At 52.5% G+C, this 27,556-nt stretch overlaps 1 protein-coding gene across 1 annotated transcript; it reads right to left on the bottom strand.

Moving 5' to 3' along the window:
• Positions 1-11,534: 11,534 nt before the first annotated feature.
• On the bottom strand, positions 11,535-17,706 carry LOC130153608 (protocadherin-10-like). Its single transcript, XM_056348686.1, is given in 5 exon segments — positions 11,535-12,997; positions 13,246-13,312; positions 13,314-13,335; positions 13,440-13,498; positions 14,608-17,706. Coding segments are annotated over 5 exon segments (2,895 nt in total). The 5' UTR covers positions 17,095-17,706; the 3' UTR covers positions 11,535-12,737.
• Between the last annotated feature and the right edge of the window lie 9,850 nt (positions 17,707-27,556).

The following is a 27,556-nucleotide window of genomic DNA, read 5'->3' as shown; positions in this document are numbered from 1 at the left end:
CGCTACGGCAAGGCGCGTCTGCTCACACACAGACACCAACACCCCCCACCCCCCCCGAGGGCGGGCAAGGGGAGACGCCCTCCTGCAATACCCGTTTTTGCTATTCACCCCGTGATGAGGCTCGTTGACAACCCCTCTGCGCCCCCCACCGCCCTCAATTAACGCAGCTGACAGCGAGGTGTCCGCAGCACCTCACAAACCCGTTTTCCCGGGTGATAGCGGGCACCGAGGCCCGCCGGCGGGCTGAAGGGTAGCGGCCCTGCCCGCACCGCTGCGGAGCCCCACAGGCAGCTGCGCTGTTACAGCCAGCCCGCCCCCTCGGCTGCCCGGCCCTGGGAGGGGCTGAGCTGGGAAAGCTCGCCAGCTGCTCCGGGAAAACACACCAGGTACCGTTAGAGGTGCAGGATAAAACGTGGAGAGTAATATTTATGGGCGGCAGTTAGCACCGACCCAGGGGAAAGGCGGACGAGATCAGCTTCCTCCCCCCCGGGGGTGCGGGATCTCGAAGGCAGGCGCAAGTTCCCCGGGAGCTGGCCGAGCCTGCGAGGCTAGAGAGATGGTGCCCATGCCCGGCCTGAATCCCAGTTCTCCGCACATTCGTGCGGGATCCTGTCCCGGGGGGTGGAGCCCCCATGTTGTACCCCCCTGGAAGAATTGTGCGGAGACCAGGCATCCCGGGGAGCTCGGCTGCCCGATCCCATCGCCTTTCATTTGCTAAGTTCTTTCCCCAGACACCATTAGAGCTCCCGCTTGGGAGCAGATGGTTCGCCTCTGTCCCGAGGTTCATCCCGGACAGATTGCATACAATTTATTAATAACGCAACAGATGCTCGGGCACTTTCCAGCTCAGATTATATTTCCTGATTGCTCAAATCCCGATGTGGGGGAGCTGCTCTCTTATCTTCCACGGCCCCTTTTTGTGCCTTACTAGCACCGACCTGACAAGGAGGGAAAGGCTGAAGCCCGTCCTTCGCCCCGCACCGCCCCCTACTCCAATCCTGCCTATAAGCGTACAGGAACCGAACCAGGTCTGGTGCTAGCCCGGGTTCGGTCCTCCCAGCCCCGTGTCCCGGAGGGAACCGGCGCTGCGTGCTGCCGGGGCCGCCCCGCTCCCCGCGGGCACAGCACAGACGAGCCGTCGGGGCCCTCCGATGCTGCTCCCCACGGCGGGGCTGGAAGCCACCTCGCCCGTTGGCAGTCCGCCGCGTGGGTGCCTGGCAGGGAGCGACATGTTGTGACTCCTAGTAAAACAGCAGGAGTTGGAACTTAAACCCTTTATTTCCAAGGGTTATGCTAACTGGGTGGCGGAGATCCAGGTTATCCCTCCCGGAGATGCTTTCTGAATTGTGGGAATCGCTGTATGGAGGCGAAATTAAAAGAACCCCATGAAGAAAAGCAATACTGCCTTTGACACGAACCTCCCCCAGCCTTGGGCAGTACGGGCAGCGAGACAGGCAGAGCTGAGGGCCAGTGACCCCACACCTTCCTCCCTGACACAGGGTCTTAAGAGAGGAAGGGGATGTACAGGGAGAAACTGCTTACGCCCTGTGAGACCTGTCCTGGAACTAATGACGATGCTTTAAGCTCCAGAAAAAGCCATCACAGACCTTTCAGCAACACTGCGTTCAATTTTAATGTATAAAATGGGCTTTTCTTTGCTCTGTAGGGAGAAGCACAAAAGCAACAGGTTGTTTATACTACTGAATAAACTAAATGCAGGTCTCTGAGGGATCTTACACAAACCACTTACCTTGAAACACAACCCCACGGGAAGGTGAACTATGAAGGGATGCATGGTTAATGTTTTACATCTTCAGAGCAGCATCCAAGTGGCTGGCTCAGCACCAGCTAGCATTAGGTATCACGAAAGGTAGGGGCTGTGGTTATAATCTGGAATGTAGAAATAACTTGTAAGGTATAAGCAGCTGGACATTTGGGGCTGCAGTTTAGTGGAGCATGATATAAAGGTTAACCCTAAAGGCTAAGGGCTTAAATTAAGTCTTGAAGCTGAAGGTTAATTGTTAGAGTCTGAAGGGAAAGTGCATTTATTATTAGGATGCATGCCATAGTGTGGTTTTAAAAAAGAAATAGGAAGCATGGCAATCTTTTCTGCTCAGTGGCAGCTGGGCTCAGTAAAAGGCACTTCTGTGAATGCAGGTGAGAGACGCTCTCAGCAATAACAGCAGAAGAATATTAAAGTCTGTTACATTTTTCATAGCTCCTGACATTTACAATATAATTCCACTTCCTTGCATTCACCATGCTTCCCATGCCCAACAGATTTAGTGCAGGGGTGAGTTTTCTTCATTTCAGCCTCTGTAAATAAAGTAAGACAATTATGCACTTGCAGGAAAAAGAATTCTTTCTTCCTTGCTCTGCAGTAGGGAGAATTGTGTGAAATGATGGCTTGCCACAGAAAGGAGAATCAGGTTGTAAAAGTGGGGGATCTTGTGTTAAGATGGCCAGTGAGCATAATGTGAGGGGGGTGTGTGTGGGCTATCAGAGATGGAGGTCTTTGTAATTTCAGGCAGAAACCATGTAAAACCTCACACCCTGCTCCCCCAGCAATTTTCTTTCCTACCCATAGGTTCCCCTAATAACACAGATTTCCTGAAATGCCCACCAGAAAGGGAATGAAGGGAAATTCCAACACTGGTACAGGGTTCCTGGTCAGATAGTGGCTGGTTTATCCAGTTTTCAGTGTTCTGCCCATCTTTCTTCCTTCTTTCTGTAACAACAACTACAAATATCGCACAGCAGAAATTCTTACAGACCGTTAAATCGGACAAATCTCTCACCATACACCGTAGGTTTTTCTTTCACTTTCCTTTCCTGCACATCTGCTGTGCAGGTCCTGAAGGCCATCTTCTTTTTTCTTTCACAGACCTCCCAAACACATATGTCCTCAATGAGTTTCCTAGGCCAGGTCACAGAATAAAGCAGAGAATGAGGAAAACCCACAACAGCAACAAAATTGTTTTCTGCGCTGATAAGTGTTCTTCAATTACTTATCAGTTTGTCCCCCTGACAAATTGTCACCACAGTGAGCAAATCTTTTAAAATAACACACACATTTTAAAGGAATGTGTAATGAAATGATCTGTTGCTGTTTTGCTAATTTTCAGTGATGACTTCCTCATTAACAAACTCAAAAAAGGGAAATATAAGGCATATCCAAAATAACAAACTTGCAAAGTAGAACCTTCTAACAAAATAAGCAAAGCCAGAAGGATTAACTTCCTCATTTTTTTCCCTTATTCCACCATAATTGCCTTTAGAGTGAAAAGCTCAGCTGTACTGTTCATCACTTGGAGGACACATCCATAAAGACAAAATGGAAGCATGCTCTGAAAGATCAGCCAGATATACATGCAGACGAGAACTCAGCCCTCCCCAGAGCAAAGGCATGTAGAAGTGTTTGGGGAAGAGAGAAAGAGGTGGGGAATCAGGGTGGAGGGAGCCACTATTCAAAGCAGGAAAAAAATGTTCATTACCCGCATGCAGACTCTGCTTCTGCTGGTACAGATTTTTAAGCAGGTACTGGTAGTGATGAGGGTGCAGGGTTAGGCACTGGGGGTTGTCCTTGTACAATTTGACAGGAAGGCACAAGCTTCCCTTTGCACAAGCTTTCTCTAAGCTGCAAATCCAGTACAAACCTCTGCCCACATTGCCAGCAGAAAGAGGTGAATTGTCATCAGTGATTCCCAAAGGCCTGGGCAGTTTGGAAAACTGATAGGACCAGCTGGTCCTCTTCCACCTCTCCTAGGTCATACCACAGTCTTAGCAAAAACTTAGCAAAAGCTCTTCTCAATGCCTTATATTCCCCAGACTTCTGATGTTTAAGGTTAGATGAATGATCCTGGGCATTGTCAGGGAAAGACACTTCTGCTCAAGCAGTACCAAAATTACGAGGTTGCCTATGTTTGAGGTGGGAGTTCAAAAAGCTGGGGCAGTCAGCAGAGCCTGGCTGGTGTGCAACCAGTAGCAAGGCATGGTTAGTACAGGGTACATCCAGGCCTTGCTAGGCTCCTGGAATCTCGGTTCCAAATGAGTGAAACAAACTGGTTTTCTTGATAGCTGTGCAGAATATTGCATTGGGCTATATGTTGTAAGCAAATGTAATGCAAAAAGGGAAATGTCCAAATTGTCTCTTTTCTCTCTGTGGCCACAGCAACATGTCCATCTCTTTTAGGTTAAAGAAAGGAAAAACATGTAATCACAGAATCACAGAATAGTTGCATTTGGAAGACGTCTCTGGACAACATCTAGTCCACTCCCCTCAGCTCAAAGCAGGTTGCCCAGGACTGTGTCCTATAACTGATTTTACTCCCCGTGTTTGATTCTTTGGGATCAGCTTTCAGCATTTGCAAGCTGAAAAAGTGGATTTGTTTGAAGAGTTTTGCTTGGTTTGTTTTCTTAGAGATGTGTCTGCATCATTCTTGTTTTGGAAGCCTTTTTATGTACATGAGCTTAAAAACATTCTCTGTCTTTGTCAAGCCTGCTGTTCTCTACTCATCTTTAAGGCAATAACCAGCAGTATGCATACCAAAAGATTTTACTGAAAAAAATCCACTGTAAAGCAGCAAGCAATCCAGTTAAGCCAATGAATGACAGCCCCACAACCCCAACCTAGAAAACACTAAAAGCTGCATCTAGATTGGGACATAATTTGCCACCAAAATTAAATAAACAAACAAACAAACAAATAAATAAATAAATCAGGCCTTAAGCACCAATGACGTTCATGAGGAAAACAAAAGCTAGTGCAGATTAGCAGCCTTTTCACTTGGAACTGGTGTTAAAAACAAACAAACAAACAAAAAAAACCCCAGAAGCCTGACTCTCAGTCTCAGCCCTTGTAACAAATCCAGATAACACACAGTCCACTGTGTTTTGCCAACTGCAAGATACCAGGAACTGCAAATTTCCATCAGCCACCCTGGTGGCAGCATGCACACCTTTCCCTGGTCTCTAATTTTTTTCCTTTCCTCAACGTTTTGGTCTCTTTTGGGCCGGTGCACACTCAGGCCCGCTCCACATGAAAACACATGCTTATGAGATCTGCTGTCTCTGGTTGCTGCCCAAGGCCTTAGTTTGGCCAAAGGTCTTACTAGAAAGCTGTAGATTGAGGGATTCTGCAGCTGCTTTATTTGTTCCCAAGGATGTCAGGCAAATGCTGTTCTCCCAATTTTTTGCTAACATAGTCTCCTAGTCCACTGCCTTGTTTACCATTTCTTGGCTTTTCCACTGAATTCCAGAAAGAAACCAGACACAATCCTAATGAAAAGCTCGGCATGTAAAGGGAGAATTTATATTTCACTTCTTTCTTTTGTTATTGGTTTTACAAGTGATTGCTCATCAGAAACCAATTACCCCAGAAAGGCTTGGGTTTGGGTCCCTACTGATGTTAGCAGGATGAATAGCCTCATTTACAATCTCTCAACTGGAAAACAAAAAGTAATGATAATAATAACAATAAAAAAAGTCTTTCCTAATTCTCTCTGCCTCTGCTGTAATTCACAAGAAAATTAAACTAATAACTCTCTTCTGTGAGCATGTTATGCAGATGCCAGGAGTCAGGGATAAATGGATGAAACTATCCCAGGCAAAGTCCCTGGGGAACGAACCTCTGAGCAGACAACTGTTATGCCTTGCAAGATTCAGAACTTCTCCAGAAATGCAATCTATACAGAGAGAAGACTGTTTCATTTTTCTTTCTTCTTCCCCCCCACTCCTTTTCACTTGAATTCCACCTTCAGACAACAAAAACTTCCATGATTTTTTTGCTGGACTCATTTCCCACTACACCTCCATTTACTGTATGCATATAGATGTTCTTTGTGAGGACAATTTTCAATGCCAACAGAATCAAGCTTTTCACAAGTGGCTGCCAGAGTGGTCTTCCTTCTTAATTCCTTTAGCAGACAGACAGTGCTTTACTAGATAAGGAAGGGTTGAGGGAAGACAGGACTGTCCCCATTTTGTTCCCAGGCTCTGTGCTGTGATTTGTCCCTGCAGCTCAGATCCAAGTTTTAATATTTTTTTTCATCTTTTAAAAGACGATATAACATTAAACCAAAGTCTGTAACTCATCCCTGATGGTCTCCAAGACAGAAGGAGCAGACATGATCTTCTAGTTCCTCCCTTGCAAGACTGGAAGTGTCTTGCTGGTCAGCTGGGATATCAGGTGTAAATTCACCCTGGTTTTCAGACACCACAACACTGCACACAAAATGGCTCAGTAGACACAAGCAGCAGCAGATAGGATGGTTTCATCCCAGCTGAGTGCTGGTGGTGCTGTGCAGCATGTGGGTAACATGGACAGAGCACAGTTTTTACTGGGGCTTTGGCAGTTTGCAGCATGGGATCTTCATTGTTTCACAAGATGACTGAGGCTGAAAGGGATGCCTGGAAGTGACTGGGTCTGCTTTCTGTTCACAGCAGGGTCAGATTTGATCCATCCTCACCAGTAAACTATAACAGATATAAAACTTGAGCCAAAAGAGTGGCAGAAAAGAGGGCATGAGGGTGGACCCTGCAACTACAGTAGGAGCATGCTGAAGTCTGTTCAGATATCAAAGGAATACAACCATCATGGTAAGTGTCATCTGACAGGCACTGGGGAAGTCAAGTGGCTCATGTCATGTGGCACAACCAGACCAGAGGACTCTTGGGGAACATGGGAAAAAGTTGAACCCCAGCTGTAGATCTCCTTACATACTGGGACAACTACCAGATTATTTTGCACAGGGAAACTAAGGGGAAGAAAAGATGGTTTAGGTAAGCAAAATGAATATAACATTGCATTTCCTGGCAATAGAAAAATTAAGCTTTAGTTTCAGGGTCTGATTTCAGGATTACATTCCTGAGTTTGGTCTTCTAGAGGAGACTCAAAGCAAATACCAAATATGTTCCTCTGGTCTCTGATAAAATGCCACTGACAGACAGGTGCTGGGCACATAGGGCTTTATCTCCACTTCTGGTAAATGATATTAAAGAAAGATCAAGAAGGAGATTGGGGACAACAGGGATCCTACAGGTGGGATTCGGCCTCAGGTCAAACTCCTTACATTTAGATACCTGGATGGAGTATCTGTACTTAGGGGAACTTTGGAGATTTAGTCAATACAGACTGAAAAACTGCAGCACAAGAGCAGTGATAAACCGGGTGCAAAAGAACAGCAGCTCTTTAACAGAAAAATAAAGCCTAGAGCCCTCAGCTCTCACCCTTGTCAGTATGAAAAATATTTGCTTTTAGTTAAAACACCAGCAAATATGAACATGGACTTAAGAGGAGACTCATCAGACTAGTCAGGCTTCCCTGTGATGCTAGACTCTAACCTCTGAATTTCAGATAGACTTGGGCTGAAAAAAACCCTGTAGAGATCTGTCTTTGCGCCACAATGATTTCCAGTGCTTTTTAGGGGAAGATTTGGATAGAGAAATTCAGTGACTCATTGCAATGGAACAGAACAAATTCAGACAGCTCCTCTTTTCTCTGGGTTCACATAGCAATTTAACCCCAATTTTTCTATTTCACGTGCAGTCTGCTATCACAGAGTCTCTGCATCCCAGCCTATCATAAATCCTACTAATGCTCGTAATAATTTTCTTGATTGATGGTTGCTTTTCCCACTTCTTTTTAGGTAAGCAAAAAGTATAAGTATGATCTGTTTTCTGTGCAGGCAAAATGTATGATAAGACATTTCTGGAGCTATTTAATGATATTTTCTGTTGTAGACATTATTGAAATGAGCGGATTTAATATGAAGACCTTAGTGAACCTTCTGGGAATCTTTGCGCTCTCTTCATTTCTTCTGATGCATTTTTTCACCTGTTGTTGCAGATATTCCTAGCAATGAATTAAAATAAATATCTTATCACAAATGCCTGCAGTTCCTCTGGATGTATTTCTGATGGTTGACTGCACAAATGTTTTATTTTTCAATCCGTTTAACATGAACTTGTTTGCCCTGCTTCCTGGCATTGGAGAAACACTTTGAATTCCGAATGCTGAAATAAAAATCACTGCTATTGTTTAAAACATGCAAAAATGTATCATTTATTCAAATGTAAGATTTGTAAATCATTAAATTTCATAGGAGGCAAATCATTAGTCAAAGTGCAGACTGCACTAGAGGTCATATTTAATTTATTTTCAAAGCCTTCATTCGTGCTTTTTGGTCCAGTATGTTGTAAGTTATTCAATGCACAAAGGTGTCTACTTATGTCTCACAATAATTAAGCTGATTAAGTCATATTATCACTAACAGGAAGCATTAATTTCACTTGAGTGAACACTGCAAACAGAGTCAGTGACATTTCCACCACTTAGATTGAAAACACATTATAGGCAAACCAGGGAGGCAAAAGCTTCACTTAGCCCCAGCCTGTTTCTTCATCTGATCTCTGTGGAGGAGTTGGCAACTGATTTTTTCAGAGCAGTAAGAAAAAAAGAGGTGCAAAGGAGCAGGCAAAATCAGCACGTGACAACCATGCAGACCATTTTTCAGTGTGGCAGAGGCTAAATTATTATGACAAAAACTAAAGGATATTTATTTCTACAAAATATCTACTGAGCTCAAAAAGGAAGCAGGAGGAGGCGATCCAGCCAAGAACAGCAGGCAGTTCTGTACAGTGAGTGCAGGGAGGTATTTAAGACACTGAGGCAATTTGAAAAGAAATCAGGATGGACCTTGACCCCGTCTTGGCTAAATTAAGGTGTGTTTGTTCTGGCATCATCTGCAAGTGAGAAGAGAAGAAAACAAAGCCCTGCCATCTTTGGAGACTGTAATTAGCCACTAAGTGCCACAGACTTCAGGCTGGAATCAGGACTCTCCAAGGTCAATGAGCAGACTCCAGTGGTCCCCATGGATTTTAGCGCTGTCCTGCTGATACTGACCACTCTGGGGAGCTGAAACTGCCTGTATCCCTGGCTCTACCCAGCCTAACCTGACTGTATGCCAGTGCTGTGTCCCTGCTAAGGTTTCTGGGAGCTTCACCAGCTGCTACTTGACTTCATGCATGGCAGACCAAAGTAGAGCTGAGCACCAGCCCCTCTAGGTCTTCCTCTTTGTCCTCTTTTCTCTCTACCTCTGGATTAATTTTGTCTCTCTGGTACATATTTTCAAGTCATTACAGAGAGATAAGTCTATCCAAAGAGTCTCTTCAACAATAGCAAGAGCATGAAAAAACCCTATTTGTGCTGTTGCCCAGAAGCACTATGGGCCTGCCTAGCATGGCCTGCAGCGTTTTTCAGCCAAGTGCACCACATGGCAGCTTTCCCGTTGTTGTAGAAGCAAATCTCACACTGGCTGGCAGGTCCCTGAAAGCCAGATATGCCTCTGGATCTCTGAGAGAGCTGGAATATATGAGAGGGGCATACAGAGAGTGTTCTGTTTAGTATGTCTCCAAAGCAGCTCTCATGCCCAGTGCATTACCACACTACAGAACCTTGCTAATGCTCATGAACTGTGCAGGACTGTAAGCACAGGAAGAGTTGTAAAAATAACTGGTTATAGGGCAAAGACCTTGCATTTTTAATGACACCCTGTACCTATGGGAGCTCTTCAGAAGAGATCTCATCTATTAGATGGACGATTCTGACCAGGCATGCCCTTTGAAGAAGGGGTAGTAGTGTGGCTGAATTAGGTTTAAGCAAATCCTCTCTCTGCTAAAGCAAGCTCCTTTTTATTTTCCTTTTTATCAATGTGTTGATTGAGAGAAAAGATTGAAACTGAGCTCTTGTCAGCCCAGGATTTCCTTCAACTAAGTAAAAGGAGATCATCAGGGAACGTGGGGTGTCAGGACGCTAGGTGGGCTTTGTATTGACCCTCAAATCTCTTTTGGAAAAGGCCTGACCTGAACATGCAAACCTGGGGATCAGCAAGAGGCACAGACGTGTGCGTATCTATCTCATCTCTTGTGCTGGGGATGGCCAGGAGTAATGGAGAGGGAGGCAATTTACTGGACATCAGTTGAGCCGTGGTAGTAGGGGTTAAAAAAATGCCAAGAAAATACACTGGAGAGTGACACACTTGTGGGGAGGTGGCAAAAGCTGGCTGCTTGGCTGCTCCACCCCAAGAATTTCCGAAGACAAAAATGTAAAGCATCACTTTCAAATACCTGTGGCTTTGGGGATCAATTTTGAGACCAATTTCCCTATGGGAAGCCACACTTGGGAATCTGATAAAAAATGCCAGATCCATGTGTTCATTTAGTTCCTGGATACCATGAAGTACATGTACCAGGTGCTTTTGCTCTGTAAGCTAAAATATAGCTAATGGCTTGGCTCTGCTGCAAAGGGGCTGTGGCTGAACGGCTGAGGGCTCACAGGAGAGGTGCTGCAGCCCTCTCCTAATGCCTGACCAGCTTCACCTGAAAATGGCAGGGAAGATATCGCCAGAGATAATCCAGGAGAGGGAGCTGCTTGCTGCCCCACAGGGAATCTGATCTATTTGACGCTTTTGTTACTTCTTGAAGGCAATTATTAATTTTATTATATCACTTTGCATAACTCTCTTGTTCTTTTGAAGGAGTAAAACAGGCTAACGCTCTACAGAGGTCTCAGGCAGTGGCTGTCTGGTTTTGGTTTTTTTTTTACCCTCTGCAGAGGCTATTGAAGAATGCACTCAGCATAAGATCCCTCATCCTACCAACTAATTGGGACAGGGAATATTTCATCTACTCACAGCCAGGCACATGTGAGCTGGGACTGAAGTCACCAGAAGCAGCCAGGTCCCTTTCATGTCCAAAGACACTGTCCTCCTGAGTCGCTGGCTCCCAGGGGGCTGCTTTGAGTGCTCCCTGCCTCCTGCTTCCACTAAAGAGCACAAGCACGTTGCCCACTTGTAGACAAGGGCTTTTCTGGGTTAATCCCAAAAGCCGCATTGCAGCCTCCCCAAGCCAGTCGCTGAGTAAGCAGGGGGTAAGAGAAGGACAGCCATGGTGTGGCCATCTCAGGGCTTCACCCAAAGCTGAACCACTTCCCACATCAAGTTGAGAGCCATCCCACCAGCTGATACTGACTGGCCTGTTCCCAGGCAGTTGGTCCCTACACCTGGCACACATCCAGATTATCTCTGTGACTCCCGAGACAAGCTGGTGGGTGGAGAGCATCCAGGGGAAAGCTTAAGTGAACCATAGAAAGCAATGCACAATACCAACAGCAAACCATTACTGCCAGATCCAGCCCCTCTCCCCAGCAGTTCAAAGCTCCTTATGCCCATACCTTGCTGCCAATCCCTGCAGAGTCTCTGCCCAAGCTGGAGCATAGAGCAAGATGCTGCATGACATCTCCAGCACACAGCTTCTCCTGGACAGGACCCTAAAGTTCTCCCGCATCCAGGGAAAGAGGGAAGGGGACCTTGAGCCCCCAGTATCCAGGTGAAGTGAATAAAGTGAGCTCTTCTGGGATGCTCCAACAACTAAGGAGGCCAGAGGGGGACACATCTCCTGGAGCCAAGAGCTCTGCTCCAAGAGCTGACAGCAATTCCTGCTGTCATATGCAGCTCAGGGACAGCCAGCAGCCAGGGTGAGCTATTAAAATACAATTTATTGGTACAAATCAGACATCATGAAACAAACCTGGTTTAGAAAAAGCTGTCATGTTCTGCACAGATGGATTGGAAATGAACTGTCCCATGACAGGAGCAATTGGCAATGGTGGCAAACAGACTGGGTGGACAGGTGTAGGCTGGGCAGGGTAGGGGAGAGACTGTTCTGGGGCTGGAGTTCTGCCCTGGAGGGCTCTTGACAGCCAGCTAAAAGTCCTCAAAGAGAAGCAGGGCACAGCAGGAGGTATCTGTCCTGTGCAGGTGTGTCCCTCAGTGCAGGGGTTCCCCAGGTGTTCAGGACTTGGGGAAAACAGAGATCCAGGTGAGGGCAGGGGGAGGAAGGAGGAGGACTGTCACCTGCACTGGGGCCCTCTCCAATGGCTTGAAACTGTCTTTTGTTCAGATGATGTTGCCTTGAACTAAGAGAGTTATCCAGCAGGGCCTCACCTTGTTCATCTCTCAGCTGCTTAAGCTTTCAGCTCTTCTGGCCATCCAACCTGTGTGTCCTCCAGCCCATGCTGTTCCTGAAGCAAAGACTGGTCCTGTATTCTAGGCTTTGGGTCTCCAGCCCTGCAAGTGTTGGGTCATGGTTTGAAGGGCAGCACCCAAAATGGCTGGGGTTTGCACTCATTTCCTGGAGAAGACAGACACCAATGGCTGCTCTGGTCATGCAACACATCCCACTGGATCTCAGGGACAGAGAAACGGTCTCTGTCCCAGTACATAAGGTCAGGCTTGACTGAACCAGGCTTGGTCTGCATACATTTTCCATGCCTATTGGGACAGAAATACAGACATGCAGCTCAATACATTCACACAGCCAAACAAGACAAAGAAGTGACAATGTTTACAGAGATGGACAACCCCTAAGGGGACATGGGAATAGGTAAACTCAAGGCATATTTGCTTAAATCTGGTTATATGACTCCCCATAGCACTTACTGCCAACATAGCTCTGCAGAATGAGATGGGAGTAATGCCCTCCTGCCCCCCCCCCCCATCACTTTTCAGTCTTTTGTCCTTAAATCCTTTCCCCACACTCTGGTGAGCCACTATCCCAGCAGCCCCACAAAGTCCAGAGTGGTCCATACATGGAGTGTGCTGTGGGTGGACCTAGCAGCTGAAATAATGCGAATGATTCCCAGGGCTTTGGGCAGAGCCACCCAGGCCCAGTGCTGGTCACTATTTCAGGTCATTGTTGATAACCACACTGTCATGCATGTCACTGTAAGTTGTCATCTTTTTCCTCTTGCCAAAGGTGGAGAAGCTGTTCTTGTTCTCCCGGCTCAGGAAGAGGGGCCCGTCTTTACTGGAGAGTAGGGTGGGCGTGCCAGGGATATAGACATTGTGCTGATAATCCAGGGCTTCGATGTGCCCTGGGTACAAGGGGCTGTACTGGGGTGTCCAGATGCTGTTCGTGCCTGTTGAAGCCTTCTGAAACTCTGGAGGAAAGATGAGCATAAGACTGGCTCAGGGGAGGTCACACCCATAGCTCAGTGAGACAGTAACATCCATGTCCCAGCATGCAAGCCTGTGCCCATATGTCACTGACCTCCCCTCTGAGCCTGGACACCCTTTCCACCCCACAAACCTCTACCGCTGCTAGTAACAGGGATGTGTTCCCCCCACAGCACCTCCACCAAGTGACAAGAAGGTCTGGTTTTCCCAGCCCCGGTGCCCCAATACTAACCAGAGACAGGGGTCACCAGTGTGCACAGCCTCTCATGCTCCTTCTGGAGGGCTCTGCGGATTTCCCCCCATGTCCTCCAGGCTCTGGGAGCTAAAGAGAAGAGACCAACTCAAAGCTGCATCAGAGATAACATCCCTGTCCCCACAGCCCCCTTCCACCTGCTCCCTCTGTTCCTGCAGTGCTGGATTTGGTACCTCTTCAGGGCAGGTTGCTGTGTGCTTGGAGGCAGCCAGTCCGTGTTGGGCTGCTTGATCTGGAAAACACAGGGAAGGGCAAGGGTGGTTATTGGGACCCTCTGTTAAGCAGCCCAGACCTGCCAGCACAAGGCTTCAGTAGCCAGGGATGCAGGACCCCCATTGCCTCTTTCTCCATGCCCTTTGTGGAGAAGCAAGCAACATGTTCCGATTTTAAGGAAACTGAGGCAGTGTTGAACCAGCCTCAGTTCTGGACCTTCCCCACCCTCCTGAGATATTGGGGCGTCTGGGAGTTTAAATGTCAAAGTCTGTCCTTCCGGGGAGGGAGAGGGGCTTCTCCTATTTCTGTTAATTTTAAAAAGCCTTTTTTGCAGGTGTGAGCCCAGGTCTCAGGCACCAAAGGGTGAGAGGTACGGAATTTGGCTGCATACGCGATGTCCCAGGGGGATTGCAAACAACTAGGGGGAAATCCCATTAACATATTAGAGAAGTGAGTCCAGCAGTTCGAGGAGACATGTGGGGAGAGCCTCTTGGCAGCGAATCTTGGGCTCTCCTTGGAAGGGCTGTTTTATTAAAGTCAAACGTAAGTGGATTAGACGCCTCATCACTCTCCATCCTTGTAATCGTGTTTCGATGAAAGAGTCTTTCATCGGGAAAATTAGGCATTCCTCATTTCAATACCTAACAAATGTTGACATCAAAATCCCACCCCAAAGACCCCACCCCCCTCCCTGGCAGCACAGCCTGCTGCAGCACAGGCCAGGCCTAGGTGCCAGAACTGGGGACATGAGCAGTGCTGGCAAGACCAGGAGCAGCCCCGGCTGAAGCAGTGGGACACTGCAATCAGGCTTTTGCAGTGTGAACTGCTCACCCACACAAAGGAGATGCCACCCCCACCACCCCACCTGCTCCCCAGAGCACTGCAGCACCTCCATTGCCTATGATGGGTGCAAAAGGTGGCGGGAAGGGATTTCCTCTCACCTCAGCTAGCCCTGTCAGGAAGTGGTGGAGTTTCCCACTGCCTGACAGCTCCTAATTCCCGCATTGGTCAAAGGCACGAGTTATTCTCTGGGAAAATCCGTGCCTGGTTTCTCTCATGGCAGAGGCTGAGGGAAGGGTCTGGGGGGACCCGCAGAGTGCCGATAAACACTGCCAGGCACAGTGTTACCTGCTTGGAGACCTGAAGCTGGTGGCCCAGCTGGGACCGCTTACTGGGGTCCTTCTCGTTGTTCCGTGGGGGGCTGCAGGGTTTGAGGAACATGAAGTCACTCTGGGCAGACTCAGGACCAAGGCAGACCTTGTAGCAGTAGCCTGGGGGGCCAGTCCCAGGCACATCAAGGCAGGTGGCAGCTGTGGTCCCTGCAGGGGGCTGCACCATCAGGTTGGATGTCTTCAGGCCATCAGAGGAGGATCTGGACCTGGGGCAGCAGTGGCAGCGGGACAGTGAGCAGCTGTCACCTTGGCAGGAGTGCTGCTCTCTGCGGCACCGAATGGCTGTGAGGATGAGGATGGCAAGGAGGAAGGTGAAAGAGATGGAGCCCAGGGAGACAAGGAGGTAGAGAGTGACTGGGGAGGATGAGGAGGCCTCAGGGGGGAGGCTGAACTCGCTGAAGTCGGAGAGAGTCTGAGGCATGGTCTCCACCACAGAAAGCAGGAGGGACACGGTGGCAGAGAGAGCTGGCTGCCCACCATCCCGCACCTGCACCACCAGCCGCTGCTGGGTTGCATCCTGTTCCAGAAAAGAGCGGAGGGTGCGCAGCTCGCCAGTGTCTGGTGCCACACTGAAGAGGGTGAAGTCAGTGGCCTGAAGGAGCTGGTAGGAGAGGCGGGAGTTCAGCCCCGCATCTGCATCCACTGCGGACACCGTGCCCACAAGGTAGCCAGGCCTGGCTGATCGCGGCACCAGCTCGGTGGCCACGGAACCATTGCGTGGCATAGGGGAAATGATGACTGGAGCATTGTCATTCTGGTCCAGCACAAAGATGTGGACGGTGACATTGGCACTGAGTGGGGGGAAACCCGCATCCTGTGCTTGCACCTGGATCTGGAAGCTGCGGATCTGCTCGTAATCGAGGGAGCGCAGGGCATACATGTGCCCACTGTCTGAGTTGATGGACACATAGGTGCCCACAGGCATGCCATGGATGTGCTCATCAGCAATGGAGTAGGACAGATAGGCGTTTTGTTGGCAGTCAGGGTCCAGTGCACTGACAGAGCAGATGGAGGCACCTGGTGCATTGTTCTCCATCACGTAGACGCTGTAGGAAGGCTGGAGGAAGCGTGGGGCATTGTCGTTCACATCGGACACTGGGACGGTGAGGGTGCTGCGTGTCAGCAGCGCTGGAGAGCCCATGTCCCGTGCTGTGATGCTTACATTATACTCAGGCACAACCTCCCTATCCAGTGCCTGTGTGGTGACCAGCGTGTAGTAGTTGCGGAAGGAAGAACGGAGCTCAAATGGTACATCAGGGCTGACCTCACAGCTCACACGCCCATTGTCCCCAGAGTCCCGGTCCAGAACGCTGATGACAGCAATGACAGTGCCTGGTGGGGCATCCTCTAGCACGGGTGTGGACACAGAGGTGAGGGTCACCTCTGGTGCATTGTCATTCACATCAAGGAGGTGCACAAGTACCCGGCAGTGCACGGCCACAGCTGAGGGTCCACGGTCCTTGGCTTGCACGTAGAGCTCGTGGAGGCTTGCCCGCTCATAGTCCAGAGGGCCCTTCAGCAGCACCTGCCCACTCTGGGGCTCTATGTGGAAGAGCTCCCGGACGCGCGGGGGTGCATGCCCACTGAAGGAGTACTCAATCTCCCCGTTGGGGCCCTCATCCAGGTCAGTGGCATTGAGCTGGATGACCAGGGTTCCAGCAGGGGCATCTTCAGGAAGACTCACACTATAGGAGGGCTGGTCAAAGGCAGGCACATTGTCATTTGCATCCAGCACCATGACGAGGATATGAGCTGTGCCTGAGCGCTCGGGGACACCGCCATCGAGAGCAGTGAGCAGCACCCGGTGCGCGGGTTGCTGCTCGCGGTCAAGGGCACGCTCCAGCACCAGCTCTGCAAACTTGCTGGCATCACTGCGTGTCTGCACCTCAAGCGAAAAGAAACTGTTGGGGCTGAGCCGATAGGTGTGCACCGAATTGGTACCCACATCAGGATCCTGGGCACTCTCCAGTGGGAAGCGGGCACCAAGCACAGCGGATTCAGCCACCTCCAGCACATACTCTTGCCAGGGGAAGGTGGGCGCATGGTCATTGATGTCCAGCACCTCCACCTCGATGCGGTACAGCTCCAGAGGGCTTTCGACGAGGAGCTGCAGGTGGAGCAGGCAGGTCCCCCCGGCCTCGCACACCTCCTCCCGGTCAATCCTCTCGTTCACAAAGAGGATCCCGTTCTCCAGGTTCACCTCCAGGTGCTGCCTGGCCCCGGCCCGTGACACGATGCGGAACCGCCGCGCTGACAGCGTGGACACGTCCAGCCCCAGGTCCTCACCCAGGTTGGCCACGAAGGCTCCGTGCTCCAGCTCCTCCGGCACGGTGTAGCGCAGCTGCCCACCCGCCGGGCGCGGTGCCGGGGGCCCGGCCAGCAGGAGGAACAGGAGGCAGCGGAGGAAAAGCTGCCCCCGCCCGGAGCCTGCCCAGGCACCCATGGCCCCACAGCGCTGTCGGGGGCGCGGGGTCCCACCCGCGCCCCCGCGTCCCCCCCTCGCCTTCGCTCGCCCCTCGCACTTCCAAGGAGTTTCGGGCCCCCGGGGGCGGCGGAGTGGGGGCCCTGCCTGGAGCAGGGGGGGCCGAGCCGCGGCCACCGGCGGCCACTTAACCCTTTCCCTGCTGGCCTGCTGGGCGCGGGGACGGGATGCAATCCGGGCCGCGGTGCCACACCAGAATAGCCAGAATAGGTCTACCGGAGACGGACGCACCTGGGGAGGGGGCTCGCTCCGGGGAGGTCCCGTTAACGGCGGTGGAAGCTCCCGTGAGACCGATCGCTGCCGAGGGCACCGGTATAACCCCGCAGATGCTGCGCTCGTCCCCGCGGTAGATTAAGAGGAGCCCGGATCGCGGCGGCTGCCAAATCCCCCGGCCACGTCCCCCGCCGCGCTGGTCCTAACCTTTACCAGATGGTTAAGCCCCTCCAGACTTGATTACATTTCCCTGCACACCGTTTTCCTTGTAATGCGGAGTTTTTAATTACCGGAGCAGGGGGGATTACAGCCCTGGATAAAGCTGAGCCCATCAGTGCGGAGGCACAGAAAGACCCCCTCCCTTCCCCTCCTTCCCCGCCTGCTCCCACCCCCGACACCCCGCCTGCCCACAGCACCGCGCCGCTAATCCCGCTCCCCCACCGGACAGCCCGCTGTCAGCCCCCTCGTGCTCTGGGGGTACGATCCCGCCAGAGACCCGAGGACCTTTTCCCCCCACCCCCCAGCTCCCCCCACGGGCACAAACTTTCCGACCCCCGCGGAAGACGAGGTGGGGGCGGGCTCGGACCGAGCCTCCGGTTCCCCACCGGCCCCCGCAGGGCGGCAGACGGAGCCCCCTGCGCCCCCCCTCCGCCCCGGCCCGGTACCGATCGCGGTCCCTCCGCTGGCCGATCCGTTCTCCCCGCAGACCCGTCTCCAGCCGCCGTCGTGCCCGGGCAGCTCCGCGCGGCGCCTCCCACCGGCGCCGTCCCCGGGGGCGCTCGGTAACGGGACGGGGCGGCCGCCTCCCCCCCCCGCCCCGCGGCTGCTTAGGGCGCGGATAATCCTCTAACGATCTAGTTAAGGGCTCGGCGGGGCTCGGAGCGGCTTTAGCTGTGCAGTGATATTTCACCGCCTTTGTCTCTGCCTCACGGTCCCCGGTGAGAAGGGAACCGCCGGCTTCAACGCTCCCCCCCTCCCGGGGACCCGCGGGGGAGGCAGGCTGCAGGGGCGACCAGAGGGCGCGAGAGGCGGCGAGGCTGGAGGGGCTCGTCGGGCTGCGGAAAGGGGGTTTGGTCCCTGGGAGGGCAGCACGACCCACGCGGGACGTGCCGCGCTCGTGGGGCGGCCGCTTAGCGGGGGGGGCGCGGGTAGGGGCGGGGGGCGCCGCGGGAGGGAGCGGTGCGGACGGGTCACGCGTGGGCCCGGCCGCTCGCAGGTGGAATCGGGACGGCTCCCGGTAAGTGACGCCCGGGGTGCGTGGGAAGCGCCGATCACGGCCGGCCCGGCCCCCCGCACCGTCTCCCACGCCAGGGCCACCCCTGGCGGCGTCGTAGTCATCTCCCCCTCGTTTCTTTCTCATCCCACCACCCCCCCCCATCCCCGATCTGACCCCCCCCGCGCCCTGCCTCACCGCCCAGCCCTACCCGGGGCTGGGACCCCGGAGGTGGGAAGGCTGGGGCAGGGCTGCTCCGGGAGTCCCCCAAGGGCTGGCCAGGCCAGAGGGAGGATCGGGGGGGTGGTGGGGGGGGCGTGGGGGTGGAGGAACGAACGAACTAACCACACTGGACACAGAGATTTTCGAGGGTTTCGTTTCCCTTCAGTCCTCCCCCGTCCCTGATGAAGAGCGTTGTGGGAAATCCTCAGAGAGACTCTCGCCCTTTTGTTTGATTCAGATAAAAATATTCATGCCCCCCGCCCCCCAACAGGTGCAACCTATTCCGGCAGGATCCGTGCCCCCCGCCCCCTGCCCGGTCCTGCCTGCCCTTTTCCTGCTTGGCGGCCCCTGCCCTACTCCCCCTGCCCAGCTCTCCATGGCTGCTTGCTTCCTTGGGGGGAGATCCATCCTCGTGTCCCCCCTCACCTGCTTCCCCCCACCCCGAGGGACGTCACAGGATAGTCCCATCCTGTTCCTTTTCCTGCCTCCCCCAACCCTGGGGTCCATTCCTGCCTCCCCCCAGCCCCCACGATTCCAGGGGACCAAGGTCAAAAGTGGGGGGCTTGAGAGTGGGTACAGGCTTGTTTCGAGGATCCCTTCCCTGAAGGAAATAGCACAGGCTGAGGGTGGTTGGGGGTGCTGCAGAGGGATGTGGGATGCAAAAAAGAGCCTTGTTTGGAGCAACATAGCAGAGGAGGGTGAACAGCAGGATGGGGGAGATGACATGGGGACAGTCTAGCACTCCAGCTAGCACCCCACTTTATGTCCTGCAGATCTTAAGTCCCCTCTTGTGATGCAGGGGAGTGTTCAGCTGCCAGCCCTGTTCTCTTGGGATAAGGAATCAGGACGCAGCTAGAAGCTTGTTTTTGGAAGACGCTGGAAGCTAGAAGAAGGAGGGGGGTGTGTGTGTCTCTGAGATGTCTTGGCATAGGCAGGCGGGTGGCCGGTTGCCGCAGGTCAGCACTGATGTGCCTTGGCAAGGCCAGCCAGAGAGATCAGGGTGCGATGTAGCAGGAGATGCCGCAGGTTGAGCCGCCTTGGAAAAGCCACGCAGAGAGCAAAGGGTTGGGGGACTCACCCAGCTGCCTGCAGGCAACAAACCTTGCCCAGCCACCACCATCACTCCATTTTCCTGTCCACTGCATTCTGGGGCAGCAGAAGGGTCCGTAAGAAAAGCTGTCCCTGCCAGAACACACGTCCCTTCCCCCACCTCCCCAAGGCGCCCGTCTGCCCAGCCGTGCATGTGGCTGCTCCTTTCTTGCTTAAAGCAAGAGCAGTTATAGTTTGCAGTGCCCAAGAGGGCAACCACAGTGGGAGGCGGGGGTCTCCTGAGTGAAGATGAGAGCAGCCCTGGCCCCGCGGCTGGTAAGTCAGTCCCTGGTTGCTTGTGCGGGGTCAGGTGCTAGGGGCTCTCTCTTTGAAGCTGCAAAGCTCTGTGCAGCAGGATGCCCTGATCAGTGCTCCTTCCCTTCTGAAGCTCTGGCTGTCTTCCCTTGGGAGGACAAAGTGGTGCCCTGAAAGGGATAGTGGCCGTCTTGGTGTGTTTTATCAGGGCTGGTGGGGCACTCTGCCTGCCCTTGGGTGCTGGGATGCAAAACATGAAACATGCCCCATCTCCTTTCAGAGGAGCACAAGGACACGATGAGAAGCTACGAACATGAGTTGGAGAAGGGAAATTCTTATTAGGCATTAGGGAAAAAATCTTCACTGCAAGGCTGGTAAAACACTGGTGCAGGGACCAGACTGTGGCAGGAATTGTCATCCTTGGAGATCCTCCTGAGCACCCCGATCTACTGGCCTTGCTCTGAGCAGGGATGCACCAGGGACCTCCAGAGGTCCTGACGGATTAAAAACTTTGTGTGATTTGGAAAGCCCCAATCTGTAGCAACCCAAACTAAGCAGAGGGGAAGTGGTCACCAAGATGAGGGAGTTCACTGCCCGGAGAGCCTTGGTTTCAAGAGATTGTGGGTCCCGCGCTTGTCAAGGAGCCATTTCTTTTCACAGACGCCTTGTCCAGAGGTGGGGTATGGAGCAATGAAGGATGCTGGAGCTCCATTTGCACTGGAAGTCTTGGTCCATGAGCTCTGTCCTGCAAGGTGCTTGAGTTGCTCAGCACCCTTGTATTCCTTGGCAGCAGTGCAGGTAGACCTTTTGCACCAGGCAGGTTTAGACTCAGAGGATGTCAGTAAAGTTTTCCTGAAGTCCCATGTGGTTTGTAGGTGAGAAGAAGATGTGGTGACCAATGCAAGGGCCAATACTGGTTCAGTACACTGGATTCCTCTGGCCAGCAACACATGGGAACAAGTGCACAACCCCTCTGCCTGGGGCAGATGGAGGCTGAGACACAGGCTCAGCTCTGAGCAGACCCTCTGTAGCCATCGTCTATGTCTGAGCATTTTCAGGACATGGGAGGGCCAGTCCTGCTCAGCTTCTAGGTGAGCCAGTTCTGGCTCCCTGTAGGACACAAACTTCACTAGCAGCTCCAGCAGCCAAGGTCTCTGCTCCTGTTTCAGTCAGGGTTTTTTTTTTTTGCAAACTCAAGCCTGCAAAGGGAGCTGCTTTCACAGCTGGTGGCTTGTCCTTCTTGAAGAAAGAGACCTTCAAAGAAGAAGAAGAGCTGTCTCCCTATTATCCTAAGAGCTGGGCCTCATGCTGCCGTGGGCATCCTTTTAGAGACTCTCCCCTAAGATGTCCTGTGGGAATGCCTCCTTTCCTCCGGGAAGGACTGAGAAGAAAGGGGGGTCACTAAGCAGGAAAGTAAACCTTGGACTCAAAGAAGAAGAAGAGCTGTCTCCCTATTATCCTAAGAGCTGGGCCTCATGCTGCCGTGGGCATCCTTTTAGAGACTCTCCCCTAAGATGTCCTGTGGGAATGCCTCCTTTCCTCCGGGAAGGACTGAGAAGAAAGGGGGGTCACTAAGCAGGAAAGTAAAGGTGGGCAGTGGTGTGTTGCTTGCATGGGGGGAAAAGCAGAGGCCTTGGAAGAGAGGAGGTAACACCTCGCCTCTGTCAGGCACCAGTGTGACTGATCTTGGAATATTGTGCACAGCGCCTGCGCCTGAAGTTTTGAAAGAAGATTAAAAAACTGATTTAAGGCTTGGGAAAATATGTTACAGGGAGAAGTGTAAGTGAAACTGTCTGAACTCTGTGCAAAAAGAAGCTGGAGGAGGTTTGATGGTAGAGCCAGGGAGGTGTCACAAGGATGACAGGACAGTTAAAGGCTTGCAGACCCACGGCTTGAGCCAGCTTCACACACTGGGCAGTGAGAGCGGATCAAGGTGTCAGAACTGTTGATGGTGTCTATGTCTTTTGGTGTTTGCAGATCCATGTGGAACAGCTGATGTGTTTGCCAAGCCCAAGTTCCCCAGTGTATCTTGATGAAGTGGGAAGACTGGCTCTGGCGAGAGGGATTCCAGTTCACCTCACCTCCTCCAGCAGAGAAATCACTGCAGCTGTCCCCTCCATGTGGGTGGTCCTACAAGAAATGTGACCAATGTGACCTGCTCCTTCCTATAAGAAGGTCCTGTAGCCACAAGGGAGTACCTTGTCAGCTTCCACAGAGCTCCAGGGAAGGGGCTATAACCCTAACACAACCCAAACACAAGGCTAACAGCTTCCCTTGGCCTCTCCTCTCCTCTCCTCTAGCAACGTGCTAAACAGCAGGGGGAAATGTTGGAGTTGAGACCCCAGCCAAGAGGCCAAGCGGCAGGAGCTGGGGTGGATGTTTCCTCTCCCCACACACATCTCTTTGCAACAACACCCAAACAGCAAATGGATGCCCACATTTCATTTTGAAGTCCCACATCCCTGGGCTAGGTTGGTGGTTTCAGAAGGAAAAGGTAGAAAAAGGCACATTCTCCTTTGTCCCCGTTTCTGGGGTTTAGCCATCTGCTTGTATGGAGCCATCCTGGATCTCTGGGGATGCATTTCTGGAGAAGAAATTCCAATTCTTCTAGTCCTGGAAAGATATGGGGATGTTTTCTGCTTCTCTGTCCCCCACATCACTTTATTTCTCTTTCCCCATTCCCAAGAAGGGACCACCTTTACCTTCCCACCCTCCCCTAGACCCTGCTGGGGATTGTGTGGCCCCCTGAGACACCCCCCAACATCCCCACCTGCTCCCAGGAGCTTTGTAGATCCTCCAGGTCTCCCTTTTCTCCCCCACCAGCCCTACTTCTTTCCTCTCCGTCTGGGAGATCAGTCATCGAGGGTGTCGACACGCACACACCCGACTCCCCCGGGAGGATGGGGAGCGTGAAGCTGGGGGTGGTGTTCTGCTGCAAGAAGGCAAAGCTGCCATCAGCAGGCGCTTTGATCTACAGACAATTACAGACGAGTGTAGGACCTCGCTCTGCTCAGCCAATAAATAATGGAATTTGTGTGTTGACACAGACAGATTTCCCCCAAACTGTCAGAGAAGGGGAGACGAGAGTGAGTGAACGGGAGCCTGAGTGGCTGGAGGGAAGGGGAGAGGAGCGGGCAGGGGAAGGGGTGAGAAGGGCCTGTGGGAAAACAGGGAGAGGGGGCAAGGGAGGAAAAAAAGACCATGTTTGGGGAGGCAGTGCTGATGGGGGGAGCTGGACAGGGAGGAGGAGAAGAAGCCCTAAGGAACACATATTTGTAGAGGGGAAGGAAAATCAAGACAGGAACTGTGGGTGGAAAGGGGGAGGGAGTGCTGCATACACAGCAGGCTGGAAACAGTGGGGGAAAAAAAAAATCTGAAGGTGGAAAAGAAAGAGAGGGAGGAACAAAGCCATGGCAGTGCCCCCGGGGCTCCCCGGCTGCCTGGCAGATCACAAGCTCTCCGCTCTCGAGCAGGGACCATATTCCCACAGCCCTCCACAGAGCGGCCCTGACCTCCCCAGGCGCTCTGCACCGCGAAGCTGGTGACAGGGAGGCAGGCACAAGTTGGTGAAATGGTGCCGCTGGTATGCAGCAAACAGTAGAAATTTGCTCAGAGATCACAAGTCCCCAAAAAACCTCCTGTGATGCCCTGTCCCTGTGCTCCCTCTGCTCCTCCCCATCACCCTCCCCATCTCGCCCTCTCCCTGATCCTTCTGCAGCCTGGAGCTGTTTATTCTGTGGCTGATAATGTTTTTTTACTTTACTTGTGACAAAGAAATACCTCCCCTTTGCTCAGGAGCCCAACCACCAAGCCCAGCAGAAAACCATCCATTCTTCCAGCAACCCTCCAGCCCAATGTGGCTGTGGCAGCAGTTCCAACAGGGATGGGGGGAGCCACTGGGGCTGTCTCCTTCCTCCCAGTTTGGAACACTCAAAAGCACTGTTTGTTCCCTCCTGCCTCATCTGTGGCCTGACCTGGCTGAGCCCTAAATGAATGAACAAAGATGCACTTGCTGAGTCCTCCAGGCCAGGCACCACTTCACTGTAGGTGCCCCCACTCCCTCCTTGGCCCTTCTTGAAAAATGGGTGTCCATGTTTCCCATCCAAGCTCCAGATGGGATGCAAACACCTCCCAGCCCAGGGACAACACCCCACACCCCCCCCCCAAGTCTTTACCTTCCCCTAACCCAGCCTTCCATCCCTTCCCAGCTCCAACCAGCCCTTGCACAGATCAGGCTCTCCCCTGCAGCCACCTTGTCCCTCGGCATGAGCACAGGTTACAGGTTGGGCCAAGGGTTGCCTGACCGGGGTGGCACTTAGTAAACCGGGTGTCTGCAGAGCTGGGGGCAGCAGCAGTGCTGGCTCCAGGGCTGTGTGGGATGGTGCTGCAGCAGCAGGTCATCTGACAGGCTTGGGGGACCCAGGAGCCTCACAGCCCATCCCCAGCGGAGCGGGGCTTTGGTGGTACATCCCCTGGCACTGCTGTACCGGGTCAGAGCGAAGCAGAAGCAGGGGCTTCTGGGGATATCGCCTATGGATGTTTTTTAGCTTAATGACGGCAAATGGCAAGAGTGGCTGCCTAAGTGGGGCAACGGTAGCTTATGGCCTCAGCAGTGGGAGGACTGGAGCTCCTGCCAAGCTCTTAAACCTCTCTTTTGGGAGGGAGGGATGTAAAGCTGGTGTAAATTGCTAAAAAGCTGGGTCTTTTTGCTAATAAAGTCACTGAAGCAGGTAATGATTCAGCTGGCCAAGGCAGAGTAACACACAGGGCCAGGCTGGGACCCCTTCTCCAGAATTGCTCCAGGTCCCTGATCTCAGCCATTTTACCGGGACAGTAGGAATGCTGGGCTGGATCCAGCTGCTGCTGCTCTAGTCCACAGCAGGACCGGAAGAGAGTGAGGAAGGTGGGCCAGCAGGAGAGGGCAAGGCTGCAGGTTGCCCGAGAGCCTCCCGGGTCCCTCTGAAGGAAGGAAAGGGGAAAAGCAGCTGGATGTTTGCGCTCAGCCCCCCCCCTCCATGAGGCTTCAGCCCTCCCTCCCAGGATGAGGCCAGGGAAGACAGCAGCTGGGAGTGAAGTGGTGGGGGAGAGAAGTGGTGGGAACAAGAGAGATTTCTGTTTGCTCTAGGGTCTGCTGTGCCACCCAAGTGCTTCTCCAAAGCATTGCCATCAATGTTCAATGGGAAGGGGCTGTAGCAGGCTGAGCATGGTCCCCAGCCCAGCTGGGACAGACGGGGTGCAGGCAGGTCTGCTGAACTGGGAGATGCCTCCTACAGGTCCTCCAAGCTGCACACAGTGAGGAACTGCACTGTGACAGGGGCAGAGTCCTCCCTCTGCCCAGGCACTGAGAACAATGACCAAGCTAGCTCCAGGCACCTCAAAACACTTTCATGGTGAGACCAGGCAGGATACCCCAGCCTTGATGTGGGAACCATGAGAAACACCCCTCCTTACCCGACCAGATGCCAGTTTTAACTCGTGGAAGGGCTGCATCCCCTTTAGGCAAGAGGCACAGAGCACCCCAGCCCTGTTTGCTGGTGGGGGAAAGCAAGGAGAGCTGCAGGGCTGGGGCTCCCTCTCTCCAATTAAATCCCCAAGCCCTGACCCACACGGGCACATTCAGCACCAACAGCCTTTACAACTCAGCACGGAGATGGCGAGTGCTAGCGAAGACTCATGGAGAACCACTGCTCCAGCGTTGGGGGCCATGAGCAAAGGGTTAACACCCCACAGCAGCACTAAGCAGCGGTGGAAGCAAAGGGTTAATGCGGTGGGTGCAGGGAATGTTATCTGTCTCTTCTCTAAATACTATTTCCTCCCATGAAACCAGCTTTTCATCCTTGGCTAGAGGCAGCTCCCGCTGCTGGGAGTCCAGCAAGAGCTTGTATCTGCTGCCGCACACACCACTGCTCCCAGCAAGCCGCCGAGACAAAGAGTTGCACTCCCCAGTGCTGGGCCCAGGCAGCAGCAGCGTGGAGATGCTGGGGCTGGGGCTTAAGCCCAGAGGATGCAGATGGCCTCCAGACGGAGTGCAGGTACGACAGGCTTTTTAACAAAGAGGAATCTCGGTAATAAAAGCCCTCTCCCATGCTGCTGTATGGCAGAGGGGTTTCCTCCCCATCTTGCAGGGACCAAGAGCAGCAGGCCCTGGGAAAGCGGGCACAGGCCTGGGCAGGCTCCAGCCAGCAGCGAGAGGCTGCACAAACAGAGCCACCTACCTGGGAAGGTTTTTCGGGTGCTGCCCATTTCAAACCTCACCCCTCAGGTGCACCAGAATGGACAAGAACGGCAGGATGCTCTGTAGGGAAACCAAGGCAGCATCCACTGGCTCCAAGGTCACAATCCAGGACAGAGGGAGGGTGCAGGGCAGCCTCCGCCCCTTCCCCAGCAGCGCAAACCAAATTCAGGCTGCAGCAAGGCTCTGGTTGTCTGCAGAGCTGGTGGCTGGGATAAAATGGCTGCTGCTAAATCTTCTCTGAAACGTCCTAAACTTTTAATGCATATGAAACCACGGCAGCATCCCTTTCGCACCCCGGAGGGCACAAAGGCACAAGCGTCTCCTCTCTCCCATTCAGCCAGAGCCACGTGCTGCAGTCTGAACAGCGCTAGGTACGTGGCTGGAATGAAAGTTGCCCTTGCAGCTCGTGTGCTCAGAGAGCGTTTGCCGAAGTCAAAGGATTGCCAAGTTAAAAGGGTCAAACCTCCAAGGACAGTTGTATCTGACTGGCTATATATCATTTCAATAGCATCTTCAACGGGGATTATAATCTGAATTGAAGCGGAAAGACCTGAGGCAATGAAGCTGTCAGCAGTCTAAGATTAAGGAATTAAAACAGCAGCACAACATTACAGGATTTGTTCTAGATGTATTAGAAAGAGCAGGCTAAACACACTGCAGCCTTCCTTGGGTTGGAAATTTCATACGAGTACAGAGAAGGGCAAGAGCAAGGATTTCATCAATATACATAAACAGAGAGGAGAGTGAGACAGAGCTATGAAAACCCAGCCACGCAAGATATAAATCCTAACTGTAGACGGAAATGAGTCACACAAGGTTTGACTGAGGCAAATAAAAGCAGAAATGAAGTGGATTTAGGGAAGGGCAGAGGTGAAAAGACACTGATAGCCAGTAGACAGGAAAAAAATGGCCCCTAATATACTAAAGCTGGTAAAATCTGGAATGCAGCCCAGCCTGCTTTTGGATCACCTGCTGGAAATGCAGGTCCCCAGTGCTGTCCTCCCTTTCCCTTCCCCTTTCCACATTGTTACAGCCGTCTCCATAATTACTTAAAAAAGCCAAGAATGATGTCAACTGTCTGCATAGGGCAACCGTCAGAGCTATGACAGAAGGGGGCAACAAACCTTGCCTTTGCCACCACCAGCTCTGCACAGCTTGGGAGGTGGGAAGCAGAAGCTCTCGAAACAAAGAAGGAA

The sequence above is a fragment of the Falco biarmicus genome, chromosome 8 (genome assembly GCF_023638135.1).
Source record: "Falco biarmicus isolate bFalBia1 chromosome 8, bFalBia1.pri, whole genome shotgun sequence".
NCBI lineage: Eukaryota > Metazoa > Chordata > Aves > Falconiformes > Falconidae > Falco > Falco biarmicus.
The sequence above is the reverse complement of the archived record's forward strand: the minus strand, read 5'-3'. Positions and strand labels throughout refer to the sequence as shown.